At 41.9% G+C, this 14,787-nt stretch overlaps 1 protein-coding gene across 2 annotated transcripts; it reads left to right on the top strand.

The window, feature by feature from the left end:
• The first annotated feature begins 6,691 nt into the window (after positions 1–6,691).
• RAD51AP1 (RAD51 associated protein 1) lies at positions 6,692–13,950 on the top strand. 2 transcript variants are annotated; one of them, XM_032222079.1, is made up of 7 exons: positions 6,692–6,743; positions 6,861–6,916; positions 7,039–7,087; positions 8,363–8,463; positions 11,778–11,873; positions 13,209–13,325; positions 13,762–13,950. In XM_032222079.1, exons 1-7 carry the CDS (start codon positions 6,733–6,735, stop codon positions 13,887–13,889), a joined length of 558 nt encoding a protein of 185 aa, XP_032077970.1. In that variant the 5' UTR covers positions 6,692–6,732; the 3' UTR covers positions 13,890–13,950. The 2 variants fall into 2 exon arrangements, with proteins under 2 accessions (XP_032077970.1, XP_032077971.1); XM_032222080.1 differs by having other exon boundaries at positions 8,363–8,373.
• The last annotated feature ends 837 nt before the right edge of the window (positions 13,951–14,787 follow it).

Below are 14,787 nucleotides of genomic sequence, written 5' to 3' on the forward strand. Positions count from 1 at the left end.
ACATTGGGCGCTATCTAACAAAATGAAATTCGATATTGAAAAAAAATAAGGTTCTACATTTAGGCCAGAAAAAACAAAATCCACAGGTACAATATATGTGGTACCTTGCTCAATAGTAGTAACTGTGAGAGGGATCTTGGAGTCCTAGTGGACAACCATTTGAATATGAGCCAGCTGTGCACAGCAGCTGCCAAAAAAGCCAACACAGTTCTAGGCTGCATAAACAGAGGGATAGAATCAAGATCACGTGAAATGTTAATACCACTTTATAATGCCTTGGTAAGGCCACACTTGGAATACTGCATTCAGTTTTGGTTGCCACGATGTAAAAAAAGATGTTGAGACTTTAGAAAGAATGCAGAGAAGAGCAACAAAGAGGATTAGGGGACTGGAGGCTAAAATATATGAAGAACGGTTGCAGAAACTGGGTATGTCTAGTTTAATGAAAAGAAGGACTAGGGGAGACATGATAGCAGTCTTCCAATATTTGAGGGGCTGCCACAAAGAAGAGGGAGTCAAGCTATTCTCAAAAGCACCTGAGAGTAAAACAAGAAGCAATGGGTGGAAACTAATCAAAGAGAGAAGCAACTTAGAAATAAGGAGAAATTTCCTGACAGTTAGAACAATTAATCAGTTGGAACAACTTGCCTCCAGAATGCTCCAACACTGGAAGTTAATTTAAGAAGATGTTGGATAACCATTTGTCTGAAATGGTGTAGGGTTTCCTGCCTAGGCCCGGGGTTGGACTAGAAGACCTCCAAGGTCCCTTCCAACTCTGTTATTCTATTCTGTTCTAAAATCTCTCCCTTCTGTGGATTAAACGAACTAGTAGCAGTGAATCGGGAGGAAGGATCAAACCACAAAACATCTTGTAAGCTGGAAACATTTAAAAGACGTTTTCTCGTGATGCAAATCCTCCATGTGTATTTACTTTTACCCTGAGGTTTGGGCAGCCTATGAATCAGACTGAAGAAAGCTGGACAGCCCAATACAGACGTAGTATATATATATTTTTCTCCTCCAGACTCAGCGGAAGGAATGTGGGATCTCCATTATAATTTACCTGCCTACGTCTCCTCTGGCTCACACGCTAAGTGGGCGTTTCGATCTGCGAATGGCCAAAAGGAAACACACTGACTTTCTCCCTCGAAATCCTGATGGGTGAAGAACAAGACATTTCGCAACGGGGGATATCAACCGCCGGTGCCATAAATAAAAGGACTTTCTGGACGTAAGAGGATGCAGCACCTGGAGATTGACCGAGTTTGCGGGATATTCTCAGCTACGTCATCAGTAAAAATAACACTCTTGACAAATGACAGCAGACGAGGACGTAAACCTCCAGAGATAAACCGAGGAGGAGGGGGGGGGGAAATAATCTCTTGGAACATTTACATTTTAAAATATTTACGTAGGTTTCATAACAGGAAATGGATTTGTCTTGATTTACATAAGAATGTTGGGAGCAACTCCTGTTTCTTGCCCATCAACTTGTACAGAGGAAAGAAGGGAATGATATCTAAGAACAATTTAATGGGCTTAAACCACATTCCAGCCACTTCTAACGTCATGGCCCTGGCTGTGAAGCAGAGGGAAAAGTCAGAGAGTGCTACACACCCTCGGCTCAAAACGGCCTCTGAAGTGGACACTGGTGGCCGTGAGGCTGAATCCCTAAAGCAGGGGTCAGCAAATTGCGGCTCTGGAGCCGCATGTGGCTCTTTCCTCCCTCTGCTGCGGCTCCGTCACTGGTCGGGGCCAAAATTTTGAGAGGAGCTTCCGGGGGAGGAGGGGAAGAGAAGCACAGTGCCCCAGGAGAAGACTCTATGGCAAGGGGAGGGTTTTCTAGTTGTCTCCACAATTGATAGGGCTTTCAGTTATGACAGGTAGAGGAAAAAGGACGCCGCGCTAGGAGGAGACTCTATGGTGGGGGAACTGAACTTCCAGTCAGCTCCAGAATTGAACATGGGACTTCCGGTTAGGACCTTTGTGGCTCCCGGTGTTTTCTTTTCTGTGGGAAACGGGTCCAAATGGCTCTTGGAGTGTTTATGTTTGCCAATCCATGCCCTAAAAGACACAATACTTCCTACACCAGGGGTCACCAACCTTTCGGACCTCAGGGACCACTAAATTCCTAATTTTAAATCCCGCGGGCTACTAATATGATCTGCCTAATGACTGGCCGGGTGAACATGACTAGGTAATCATGTGACTGGGTGGGCGTGGCCAACTGGATGTCACTCACGTCGAGGGGCGCCTTACCAGTCTCTACATGCCCCTCCCCTCCCAGCCACTCCTCGCCTGCCCACCCAGGTTCCTTAGGGCCCCAACAGAGAAGCAGTTGTTGGAACTAAGCAGCCACCATGAGAAAGAGTTGGCAAAACAGCTGGCTCAGTTCAAATGAGATCTGACTGAGGAGGAGGCTCAGCAGAAGCACCTCACTGAGGACTACGAGCATAGGCTTTCCAAGCAGAGGGAAGACCTGCGGGAGTGCAAGGCCAGGTGCTGGCGCCTGGAGGCTCAGCCGGCTGAGATGGTCAGCCAGTTCCAGGCCATGATGCAGTCCCCCTGGAACCAGGCCCTCCGGTTCTTCCCCACCAGCCCTGCACCAGGAGGCTGAAGCAGACCCCAAATCAGAATTTCTGCCCCCCTCTGCCACACACAAAGACCCCAAAGGGGGGAGACTCTCTGCAGCAACACAAGCATTCATTGCACGTATCCGGCCCAATTTGGGGATCCCCGATATAGTGCAATATAAAAAAAATGCAAATAATTTTTCTGCAGACCACCAAAATTTTCTCATGGACCACCAGTGATCCATGGACCACTAGTTGGCGACCTACACAACCTCAGTAGCCTCTTCCATGGGAAGGCTGGAGGCCAGAGTGCGGGAACCTTGCTCAGGCTGAAGCCCACACGGGCAAGAGAAAGGGGGTCACTAGTGGGCACATCAGAAAGACCAGCCACAAGCCCTTTGAGTTCTCTGCAACTCTGGTAGATCTTCTGCCCTCCTTGGGTGGACCATCTAAGACAGGGGTCTAAGGCAGAATTTTGGGAGTTGAAGTCCACATGTCTTGAAGTTGCCAAGTTTGAAGACCTCTGATCTAAGGGTTCCACCACAAAACCGCGGTAGACAAAAGCGCGCTCGACGAAAGCGCGTACGTGACATCATCACAGCGCGACAAAAACATTGCGTTGTGATCGATAAATGTAAAAATAAAGCAAAAACCTTACCCTAACCCCCCAAACCTAACCCTAAACCTAACCCTAAACCTAACCCCTTAACCTAACCCTAAATCTAACCCTAAACCTAACCCTTAACCTAACGCTAAACCTAACGCTAACCCTTAACCTAACGCTAAACGTAACCCTAACGCTCTAAACCTAACCCTAACCCTTAACCTAACCCTAACCCTAACCCTAACCCTAACCCTTACCTTTATGTGAATCGGCTTGCTTTAATTTTATTTTTATTTCAATTTTTAATTTTTTTCATCGCGCTGTGATGACGTCAAATGCGCGCTTTCGTCGAGCGCACTTTTGTGGACCGCGGTTTTGACGGGTCACGGATCTAAGAGGTCTCCCACTACTGCCTCACGAGAGGTAGCTATGCATACCACCTTCCTCTGGCCCTTGTTTCTTTGCTGTCCATCAAGACTGGAGGATCAGTGCTCAGAAAAACCCCGAAGACTTTTTTTTTTTGCCCAACCATTTGGGTAAAGGAGCACTAAGGTGTCCACTAACTCAATTCACAAGGAGGGAGATTGTCCATTTTGGTCTATTCTCCAAAGCACCTGTAGGCTAAAACATATGAAGGAACTGGGTATGTCTAGTTTAATGAAAAGAAAGACTAGGGGAGACATGATAGCAGTCTTCCAATATCTCAGGGGTTGCTACAAAGAAGAAGGAGCCAAGCTATTCTCCAGGGCACCTGAGGGCAGAAGACAAGAAGCAATGGGTGGAAACTAATCAAGGAGAGAAGCAACTTAGAATTGAGTAGAAATTTCCTGACAGTTAGAACAATGAATCAGTGGAACAGAAGTTGCCTCCAGAAGTTGTGAAATACTACAACACTGGAAGTCTTTGAGAAGATGTTGGATAGCCATTTGTCTGGAACGGTATAGGGTTTCCTACCTAGGCAGGGGGTTGGACTAGAAGACCTCCAAGGTCCCTTCCAACTCTGCTATTGTAGTCCAGAGAAAAGGGAGGTTCTCATAGAGTTGAGGGAAGCAGAAATGGAGAACTCCCATTGCTGATTAGGATACAACAGAACAGTATAAACAAAGCTGGAAGGGACCTTTAGAGGCCTTCTAATCCAACCCCCTGCTCAAGCAGGAGATCCTATACCATTTCAGACAAGTGGCTGTCTAGGTCTCTTCTTAAAAGTCTCCAGTGATGGAGCACCCATAACTTCTGAAGGCAAGTCATTTCATTGATTCATTGTTCCGTCAGTTAGGAAATTTCTTAGTTCTAGGTTGCTTCTCTCTTTGATTAGATTCCATCAGAGGTGGGTTCCTACTAGTTCGCACCTATTCGGTAGAACCAGTTTGTCAAATCTACCGAACCGGTTAGAAGAGGTTCCACCAGTGGACCCGGAAAGCAGGCCACACCTACAGAAGAGCTTCCAAAAATGTTTGAAACCTACCACTGGTGGGTGTGTAATGTTCCGCAGTTATCTACGCATTAATAATGATCTACTAATATTTCCTTATACATTTTAGGGACCTTTCCTTACGTAATTGATGTTTTCTTTCATACTTTTGGATTTCTAATTTCTGTTTCCGTTAGTTGGCAATTGCTAAAACTAATCCCACATGAAAAAGTATTGAAAGCTTTTTTGATTTTAATTGTCAATTTATTTATTCCTGCACATTGTAATATTTATTCATTTACATACCTGTTTTTCCACTGTTGTGCAAACACAATTCCAGCAGCTGCTAACATGTGTAAAATTAAATATATATTATACTCCCTTTCAAATAGCCAACAAAATATTTCTGGTTTTAATTCCATACCTTGCTTTACGATTGCTTCTAAGCACTAACTTCTGAATAGCTACTTGGACTAGCCTAAGTACTAATTCATAATTTCATATCCTGTCACATGGGTGGCAAGCCACTCCCACAAAGGAGGCCACACCCACAGAGTAGGTTCCAACAATTTTTGAAATCCACCACTGGATTCCATCCATTGTTTTTGCCCTGCCTTCAGGTGCTTTGGAGAATAAGTTGACCCCCCTTTTCTTTGTGGCAACCCCTTAGAAATTGGAACACTACTATCAAGTCTCACCTGGTCCTTCTTTTCATTAAACTAGACATACCCAATTCCTGCAACATATGTTTTGGATTCCAAGCTCTTAATCATTCTTTGTTGCTCTTCTCTGTCTTCTTTCCAGAGTCTCAACATCTTTTTTTTTTTTACAATCTGGTAACCAAAACTGGATGCAATATTCCAAGTGTGGTCTTGCTTACTAATTACTACCTGCAGCTTGCTCTGCCTTCCTTTTCTGGGTCCTGTAGGAAGAAAAAATCCAGGTCTAGTTCCAAACCAGGAATAAAATGGAGGCTGCTTAAGAAAGGTCCGTTTATTGATGAGCAGAACCAACACGCACACAGCGTGCAGTTCTGGGACAGCTGACAAAATGGAGTTGCGAGTAGGGTGGGGGTTTTTAGACCTTTTTAAAAAATTTCTATGGGGCCATGTAAGGGTTATGGCTGGATCTATAGGCAAAAGGGGAAATGCAAATCCTACGTGCTTGTCTGAGCTAATCTTGTTTGCCTAATTGTGTTGCTTATCTGGAGTTTTGGTCTAACCCAGCCTTTCTCAATGGATTACCAAATCTGCCTTTCTTAAAGCTGGCCACCTCAAGTTTCTGCTTGGGGCAGGGAGACTGGTGCTAGTTTCTGCCTCCCCATTTGAGATTTTCCCCCATTTCTCCTTTAGGGGAAATATTCTATCCTGCCTTTTTAATATCCTCCAAAATATTTCATTCTCTAGGAGGCTTGGTGGGCACTGACTTCTTTTAGAGAAGAGGGCAAGTCCCAACTCTCTGCAAATTGTGGTCCATAAATTATCTCGGAACATATGGACATATATAGAACTTCTCTAAGATGATGCAACATCTTTGGGACCACCATCACCTGGAGGGCTGAGAAGCTCTACAGACTAATGAACTGAGATATCCCTTAAAAAAAAAAAAGGTTCACAATAGACCTCGGAGTGAAAGAGTGGGAACACCCCCCCTCCCCAAAAAGGCGTTTCCCAATCCGAATCAAGAAGAAAAAGCCCCAAAATTAACAATAATTAGAATAATTATCACATAATTATTAAATAATTATCACATAATAAATAATTATCAAATAATTATTAAATAATTATTAAATAATTATTAAATAATTATTAAATAATTATTAAATAATTATTAAATAATTATTAAATAATTATTAAATAATTATTAAATAATTATTAAATAATTATTAAATAATTATTAAATAATTATTAAATAATTATTAAATAATTATTAAATAATTATTAAATAATTATTAAATAATTAGAATTCGGACGTCAATGGAGACTCTGAAAGCAGAGAAAACCAGGCGGGAGGAAAAAGGGGGCGGGGCCGAGGAGAGTGACGTAACCAGAAACCGCGCTTGGTGGCGTCCCCCGGCTGCTTTCCGTAACCGGAAGTCCCCGCGGAGGTCCGCCCCCGCACTTCCGTTTCCGGCGGCGGCGGCTATGGCGCGAAGGTGGGCTCCGGGGAAACCGGGAGGGGGAAAGGAAGGGATGGGGGGGGGGGGAGAATCGGGAATGAGGGGAAACGGGAGGCCGAGGCCTCCCCTGTGACCGCTGCGCTTCCCCGGCAGGAGCGGCCGGAGCAGCCGCAGCGGGAGGGCGGACCCGTTCCAGGAGAGCGATGAGGGTGAGTCGGGGAGCGAGCAAGCAGGGGGGGGAGGGAGGGAGCGGGCGGGTCGGGGGTCTCGGTGACGGCCTGACCAGCCCCCCACACGCCCCCCACACGCACACCTCTCTCCCCGCCCGCAGATGAGGACTTCGCCGCGCCGCCCAAGAAGGCTCGCCCCGCCGGGAAGAGGTAAGAGAGAGAGAGAGAGAATGGGAAGAAGGCTGTGTGTGTAATCAGGGCATTAAGAGGCATTTTGTCTGCGTGTCTATGTGTATTCATGTAAATAGGTAGAGGTATAGAGAGAAGAGGTAGATTTTTGCATATTTATGTGTGTGTGTGTGCATTGTATATGAATATGTGTTTGAATGTATGTATGTGTATGTATGTATATGTACATACATTCATGTACGTACATTCATTCAAACACATTCATACACAATGCATGTATATGTGAGTGTATTTTTATGAATCTATGTATATACATATATGCATATATTGTCTGTGAATATATATTTGTATATGTATGAATATACATAGATATTTGTGGGGTGTGTGCGTGTATGTATGCATATGTGTGTATATTGTATATATGCAATACACACTTGTACATGTATATACATATATGTATGTATGAATATACATGTACAAGTGTGTATTGCATATGAATATATGTGTAAATATATGTGCATATACATGAATATGTGTATATGTATGAATATACATGTACACGTGTGTATTGCATATGAATATATGTGTGAATATTTACGTATTTACACATGAATATGTGTATATGTATAAATATATATGTACACGTGTGTATTGCATATGAATAAGTATGTATATTTTGTGTGTGTGTGTATGTATATGTGTTTTTATTTGTGCTGATAAATAACACTAATAATGACACTAATAATAGTGTCAATAATAATGACACTAATATATATATATATATATATATATATATATATATATATATATATATATATATGATGTATGCGCACACACACACACGTGTGTGTTCATATCTCCAAACTACATTATTATAATGATGTTTGATGAAGTTGTTTGCAAACTTTCCATGAACAGCAAGAAGCTGTTGAAAAGGAATTGCAACCTTAGGATCCATCAGTCGAAATGTGGCTTCTAAATCATAAGAAATTGTGTTGTTGTCTCTCCTTCAAAAGTGTGAAAAACTACTGCAAAACTCTATTTAGTTATCTCTTTATTACCAGCTATTCTACAAGTCTGCCCATTCGGTTAACAAAGGCTTAGGATACCGAAGGGTTGCTGTTTCCTTTATTGGGCCAGCCGGTTTAGCAAAGGTTATTCTGTTAATCTGCCTGAACTTTAATGACATCAATTGTTTCCGATGTCTGTAGAATTTTGGGCTGGGCAATGGCTGGAACATTGGAGTGTCCTTAGCCCAACTGGAGGGGAAAAAATATGCCTTGGTTTTTGTTTCAGAGTTCCCCTTGGTGAGAAACTTTTCCAGAGAGATTTGGAAGTTACTTTAGCCCTGTCGTTGAATGAATATTTGGGAAACAAAGATAAAATTCAGAAGAAAGGTGATTCTTACACTCTCGTTTTTATTTACATCTTTTTGGAGTAGCGATATGTTATTTCTTGAAATTGTTTATTTCTTGCCTTACTTTGAGCTGATACAATACTCAAGTTCTACAGAATGTAGCACGCTTCAGGTTTGCTACTCCATGCCAGTCAGGGCCTGTCTTTAGCAGCATCCCTTGAAGTGAAGGTGCCAGGAGCTCAATCTCCACAGGTAATCCTCAATTTGTGACCACAATGGAACCTAAACTTTTTGTTATTTAGTGAGATGATTGATTTTTGCCCCATTGTATGACCTTTCTTGCTACAGTTGTTAAGTGAATCACTGCAGTTAAGTTAGTTACACAGTTGTTAAGTGAATCTGGCTTCAACCTTGACTTTGTTCCTCAGAAGGTCGCAAAAAGGTGATCACACAACACTGTCAAACTATTTACTAAGACTGTATTACTATTCTTCTCATCCTTCCTATTACCAATCTCCTCCAATTTATGACTATAACCATATTGCTTGTAGTTTTATGATTTATATTGTTCTGTTTGTTTCCTAGTATGATTTGATTGCTTATAGTAAGTAACCTATGACTATGATTAAGTGTTTATCTTATGATTCTTGATGAATGTATTTTTCCCCTCTCTTTTTCCTTTTTTTCCTTTTATGTACACTGAGAGCTTATGCACCAAAAACAAGTTCCTTATGTGTCCAATCAGACTTGGCCAATAAAGAATTCTATTCTATTCTATCCATCCCTATCCCATTCTATTCCATTCCTATTCTATTTCTATTCAATTTAATTCCATTCCTATTCTATTTTTATTCCATTCCTATTCTATTTCTATTCTATTTCTTATTCCATTCCTATTCTATTTCTATTCCATTCCTATTCTATTTCTATTCCATTCCTATTCTATTTCTATTCAATTTTATTCCATTCCTATTCTATTTCTATTCCATTCCTATTCTATTTCTATTCTATTCCTATTCTATTCTATTTCTTATTCTATTCCATTCCTATTCTATTTCTATTCTATTCCATTCCTATTCTGTTTCTATTCTATTCCTATTCTATTTCTATTCTATTCCTATTCTATTTCTTATTCTATTCCATTCCTATTCTATTTCTATTCAATTTCATTCCATTCCTATTCTATTCCTATTCTATTTCTTATTCTATTCCATTCCTATTCTATTCCTATTCTATTCCATTTCTATTCTATTCCTATTCTATTTTTTATTCTATTCCATTCCTATTCTATTTCTATTCACTTTAATTCCATTCCTATTCTATTTCTATTCCATTCCATTCCTACTCTATTTCTATTCAATTTTATTCCATTCCTATTCTATTTCTATTCCATTCCTATTCTTTCTATTCTATTCCATTCCTATTCTATTTCTATTCTATTCCATTTCTATTCTATTCCTATTCTATTTCTTATTCTATTCCATTCCTATTCTATTTCTATTCAATTTAATTCCATTCCTATTCTATTTCTATTCCATTCCTATTCTATTTCTATTCAATTTAATTCCATTCCTATTCTATTTCTATTCTATTCCATTTCTATTCTATTCCTATTCTATTTCTTATTCTATTCCATTCCTATTCTATTTCTATTCAATTTAATTCCATTCCTATTCTATTTCTATTCCATTCCTATTCTATTTCTATTCAATTTAATTCCATTCCTATTCTATTTCTATTCCTATTCTATTTCTTATTCTATTCTATTCTATTCCTACTGTATTTCTATTCGACCCCGGGAAGAAAATTAATGTTCCCGATGATTATAAGCCTGAGTGAGAAGTCATGGCTTGCAAGCGGCTGTAGATATATTATGAAAAGGAATATATATGTACGCGCAAATACCTCTCATTTACAAATGCATAAGACCACCAGCATTCTCCACTATCTTCTTTCCGCATGGACAGTAATACTTATATGAGTCAATTTCATGTCGAGTGGCCCTGAACTCTAATCTCTGGCCCATAAGTACGATGATTTATTTCCTTCGTCTAAATTCCCAGTGTTGTTTAGCGAAAAGATGTCCAGTTTGGCTTAGTGTCAGAGTGGTAGTGATTCATCAATAGCAATAGCAGTAGACTTATATACCGCTTCATAGGCCTTTCAGGCCTCTCTAAGCGGTTTACAGAGAGTCAGCATATTGCCCCCAACAATCTGGGTCCTCATTTTACCCACCTCGGAAGGATGGAAGGCTGAGTCAACCCTGAGCCGGTGAGATTTGAACCGCTGACCTGCTGATCTAGCAGTAGCCTGCAGTTCTGCATTTAACCACTGCGCCACCTTGGCTCTTCCATCAGTGAATGGAAGGTGAGTTAGACACTTTGAGCACTTGCTGTTCTATGGGGTGTAGGTGCCCTGTTCAGAACGGGTGTGAGAAAAGCCCAAAAGTAACCTATGACTATCACTATGAGTCATCTATACCCTACTATATCTCTGAGTCGTCTTCTTTTAGAATAGAAGTTGGAAGGGACCTTGGAGGTCTTCTAGTCCAACCCCCTGCCTAGGCAGGAAACCCTATACCGTTTCAGACAAATGGTTATCCAACATCTTCTTAAAGACTTCCAGTGTTGGGGCATTCACAACTTATGGAGGCAACTTCTGTTCCACGCATTAATTGTTCTAACTGTCAGGAAATTTCTCCTCAGTTCTAAGTTGCTTCTCTCCTTGATTAGTTTCTTGTCCTTCCCTCAGGTGCCTTGGAGAATAGTTTGACTCCCTCTTCTTTGTGGCAGCCCCTGAGATATTGGAAAACTGCTATCATGTCTCCCTAGTCCTTTTCATTAAACTAGACATACCCAGTTCCTACAACCGTTCTTCATATGTTTTAGCCTCCAGCCCCCTAATCATCTTTCTTGCTTTTTTCTGCACTCTTTCTAGAGTCTCCACATCTTTTTTACATCGTGGCGACCAAAACTGGATGCAGGATTCCAAGTGTGGCCTTACCAAGGCATTATAAAGTGGTATTAACACTTCACATGATCTTGATTCTATCCCTCTGTTTATGCAACCTAGAACAGTGTTGGCTTTTTTGGCAGCTGCTGCACACTGCTGGCTCCTATTTAAATGGTTGTCCACTAGGACTCCAAAATCCCTCTCATAGTTACTACTGTTGAGCCAGGTACCACCTATACTGTACCTGTGCATTTCGTTTTTCTTGCCTAAATGTAGAACCTTACTCTTTTCACCATTGAATTTCATTTTGTTAGATAGTGCCCAATGTTCAAGTCTTTGGATGTGGACTCTGAAACTCTTTTCTTCTAAAGCATCATCTTCACTGTTTGATTTCAATTCCAGATGACCATGCTGAACCTAAGGCAGCTGTAGAGGATTTCAAACAGGAAGCTGTATTATGCACACCAGAGACGGACAACGATGGAAACGTATCTGCCAGTAAGATTGACTTGAGGGTGGCATGCGGCATTCTTTCCCTGATAACCATGTCCTTAAGTTTGCCTCCTGGGGTTTTCCCCCTTTTTTTCTCTTAAATTGCATTTACCTGAGAATACCTAGAAGCTGATTGTAATTATGCATGTGACCATTTTATTTCACTGCATTTTTAAACTCACTAGTTTCATAAAGACACAATATCTTCCTCTGAACAATTTTGAGCTAAAACAATGAGGAGAATTATATTCTAGAAAAAGATCTCCCTGCAAACAGAATGAAACAGGTGTGATGATATTAAAATATTTAGTGTGTTGCTATGAAGCTTTGTGTTAAAAATCATCTCTTCTCGGTCAATATAACAAACAGAAGTGTACCCTGGGCAAATCGCAAGGTTCTTTTTTTCTTCCCAAAACGCAACTGGGCTTTTGTTGTTGTTTTCTTTTAAAATGTTTGGCTTTCTCATCCAAGAAGCTTCTTCATTTCTAGGCAAATGTTGCATGCAGTTAATCTGCGTGTCTCGAAGCAGGGGTGTCTAACTCGATTTCATTGAGGACCGCATCAGGATTGTACTTGAACTCGGAGGGCTGGGGTGGGTGTGGCTACGGTGGGCATGGCCAGTGGTCACTCATGTCAGGGGCACATGTGGTGGCCCCCATGCTCTGCCAGTGAAAACAGGCTCCCGAACTCTGTTTCCAACTGCGATGGTCTCCCGCAACCCCGTGACCCATCAAAACCGCACTCGACTAAGCCGCGCCCGATTAAACCACGTCGCTGACGTCATCAACAGGGCGACAACAGCCAGCGCGGAGAAAGAAGGGCGCTTTAAATAGCGCTTTGAAAGCAAGCCGATTCAACTTAAGGTAAGGGTTAGGGTTAGGTTAAGGGTTAAGGGTTAGGGTTAGGTTAAGGGTTAGGGTTAGGGTTACGTTAAGAGTTAGGTTTAGGATTAGGTTTAAGGGGGGTTAGGTTTAGGGGTTAATTTTAGGTTTAGGGTTTACAGCGTGCTTCTCTCTCCGCGCTGTTGTCGCCCTGTTGATGACGTCAGCTACGCGGTTTAGTCGGACGCGGTTTAGTCGAGCGCGGATTTGTGGTGGAACCCCGCAACCCTTGCCAGGAAAAAGGTGTGGCCATCCCAAGCTCCACTTTTGCTGGCAGAAGCACAGCAGGATGGTCCTTTGCTGTTTCCAGTGCGGCCCCGCGGGCCAGATCTAAGCACCCTGCGGGCCAGATCCGGCCCCTGGGCCTTGAGTTTGACACCCCTGTCTTAAAGAGGAGGGGGAGTTATTTGGTAACCATCCATCCGTTTGTTGCTTTTTCATCTTTCAACCTCACCCTTAGATCAGGAGAACTCTCAGCCACCTTTGGAGATTGAATTAGGTTCTTCGGAATCCGTTGGGAAGCCTTTGAAGACCTCAAGCCCTTCGGTGCTGAAGAAACCCAGCTGGACGCCCCCAGGTATGTTCACACTGGTTCAGGATGACCCAGTCTCTGTCTTCGGTTCAGAAAGCAAGCCAAAAAAAGAAAGAAAGAAAGAAAGAAAGAAAGCAAGCAAGAAAGAAAGAAAGATCATGAACAGCCTTTAGGAGGCTTATAGAGTGCTGCTGGGGTGGGGGCGGCAAAATTGAGCAAAAATCAGCCCATTTTTTGCTCATTTCTGCCCTCTCCAGCCCCGCAGGAGCACTCTGCAAGGCCTTTTAAAAGCTCTGCACAGCCAGTTTTGCAAAGGGGGTGGGGTTTCAGGAGGCAAAAAATGCTGTATTCAGTGTATAAGATGCACCCAGATTTTCAGCCTCTTTTTTGAGGGGAAAAAGGTGCGTCTTATACTCCGAAAAATATGGTACCTTTGGTGTTTTTTTTTTTTGTTTTTTTTTTTTTTTTGCATTTGTTTCAGGTGCATCTGGAAGCAAAACCAGTCCGGTGGGAAGAGCTCCGGTTACATCACCAGTTCATGGTCTCCGCCTTGGCCTCTCCAGACGTGCCAAAGTGAAACCTCTGCACCCATCTTGTGCCGGTACCTAAAAGGGCTTAAGGCTGGCATGAGAAGGCTGCGGATTGAGGTGGAACAAAGGAGAAACCCGTTTTTTTAAAATACAGAATGAGGCGCGAGCCATAAAGGCATCCCTTTTTGGGAAAAAAAACTTTGCCTTTTAAAAACGAGTCCTGTAAAATGGGACGGTTGTCCCTTGAAATATCCAGCGAGAATGCCACGGGTTTATTTATTGTCCCTTAAAATATCTAATGCCATGGTTCCATCTTCTTTCACTCAAAGCGTTGGCCAACACAACCCAAAGTTTTGTCCCAGCTTGGTCAATTCTAGCTTTTGAGGATTGCATAGCCAGCAACAGTGATTTGGAGCATCAGTTGGCCATCTAGAGCTGTGTTTCTCAACTCTTAGCAATTCTTAAGATGTGTGGACTTCAACTCCCAGAATTCCCCAGCCTAACTGGGGAATTCTGGGAGTTGAAGTCCACACATCTTAAAGTTGCCACAGTTGAGAAACATGGCTGTAGAGAATGTGTTTTAAAACCACTATAAAGACAGCGTGCCAGGAGGTAGCGTGTTACTCCCTCCTTACTTCCAATAGCAAAAAAACAGTCGTTGCTATCAGTTTACAGCTGTTCGTTTTCCTGACCAATCAAATGCGCATTCAGCTTCTAGTCCTTTGCAAGCATTACTCCCTCTTTGAATGAGATACCGAATGTCGCGATCAAACATATTTATCATTGTGACTTTAGACAATGAAATAAATTGTTTTTTAGAAAAAAAACAAGCCGTTTTTGCTAGGTGATTTCTATGTTTACAGTCAACTATTATAAGTTACAAAGAGAGAGAACAAACACAAAGTAATAGAAAAATTAAAAAATTGGGAGGGGGAACTCAAAAATGGAGAAAGGTTAAGTGACGGGGGGGGGGGAGA

This window comes from Thamnophis elegans, chromosome 7, assembly GCF_009769535.1.
Source record: "Thamnophis elegans isolate rThaEle1 chromosome 7, rThaEle1.pri, whole genome shotgun sequence".
Taxonomy (NCBI): Eukaryota; Metazoa; Chordata; class Lepidosauria; order Squamata; family Colubridae; genus Thamnophis; species Thamnophis elegans.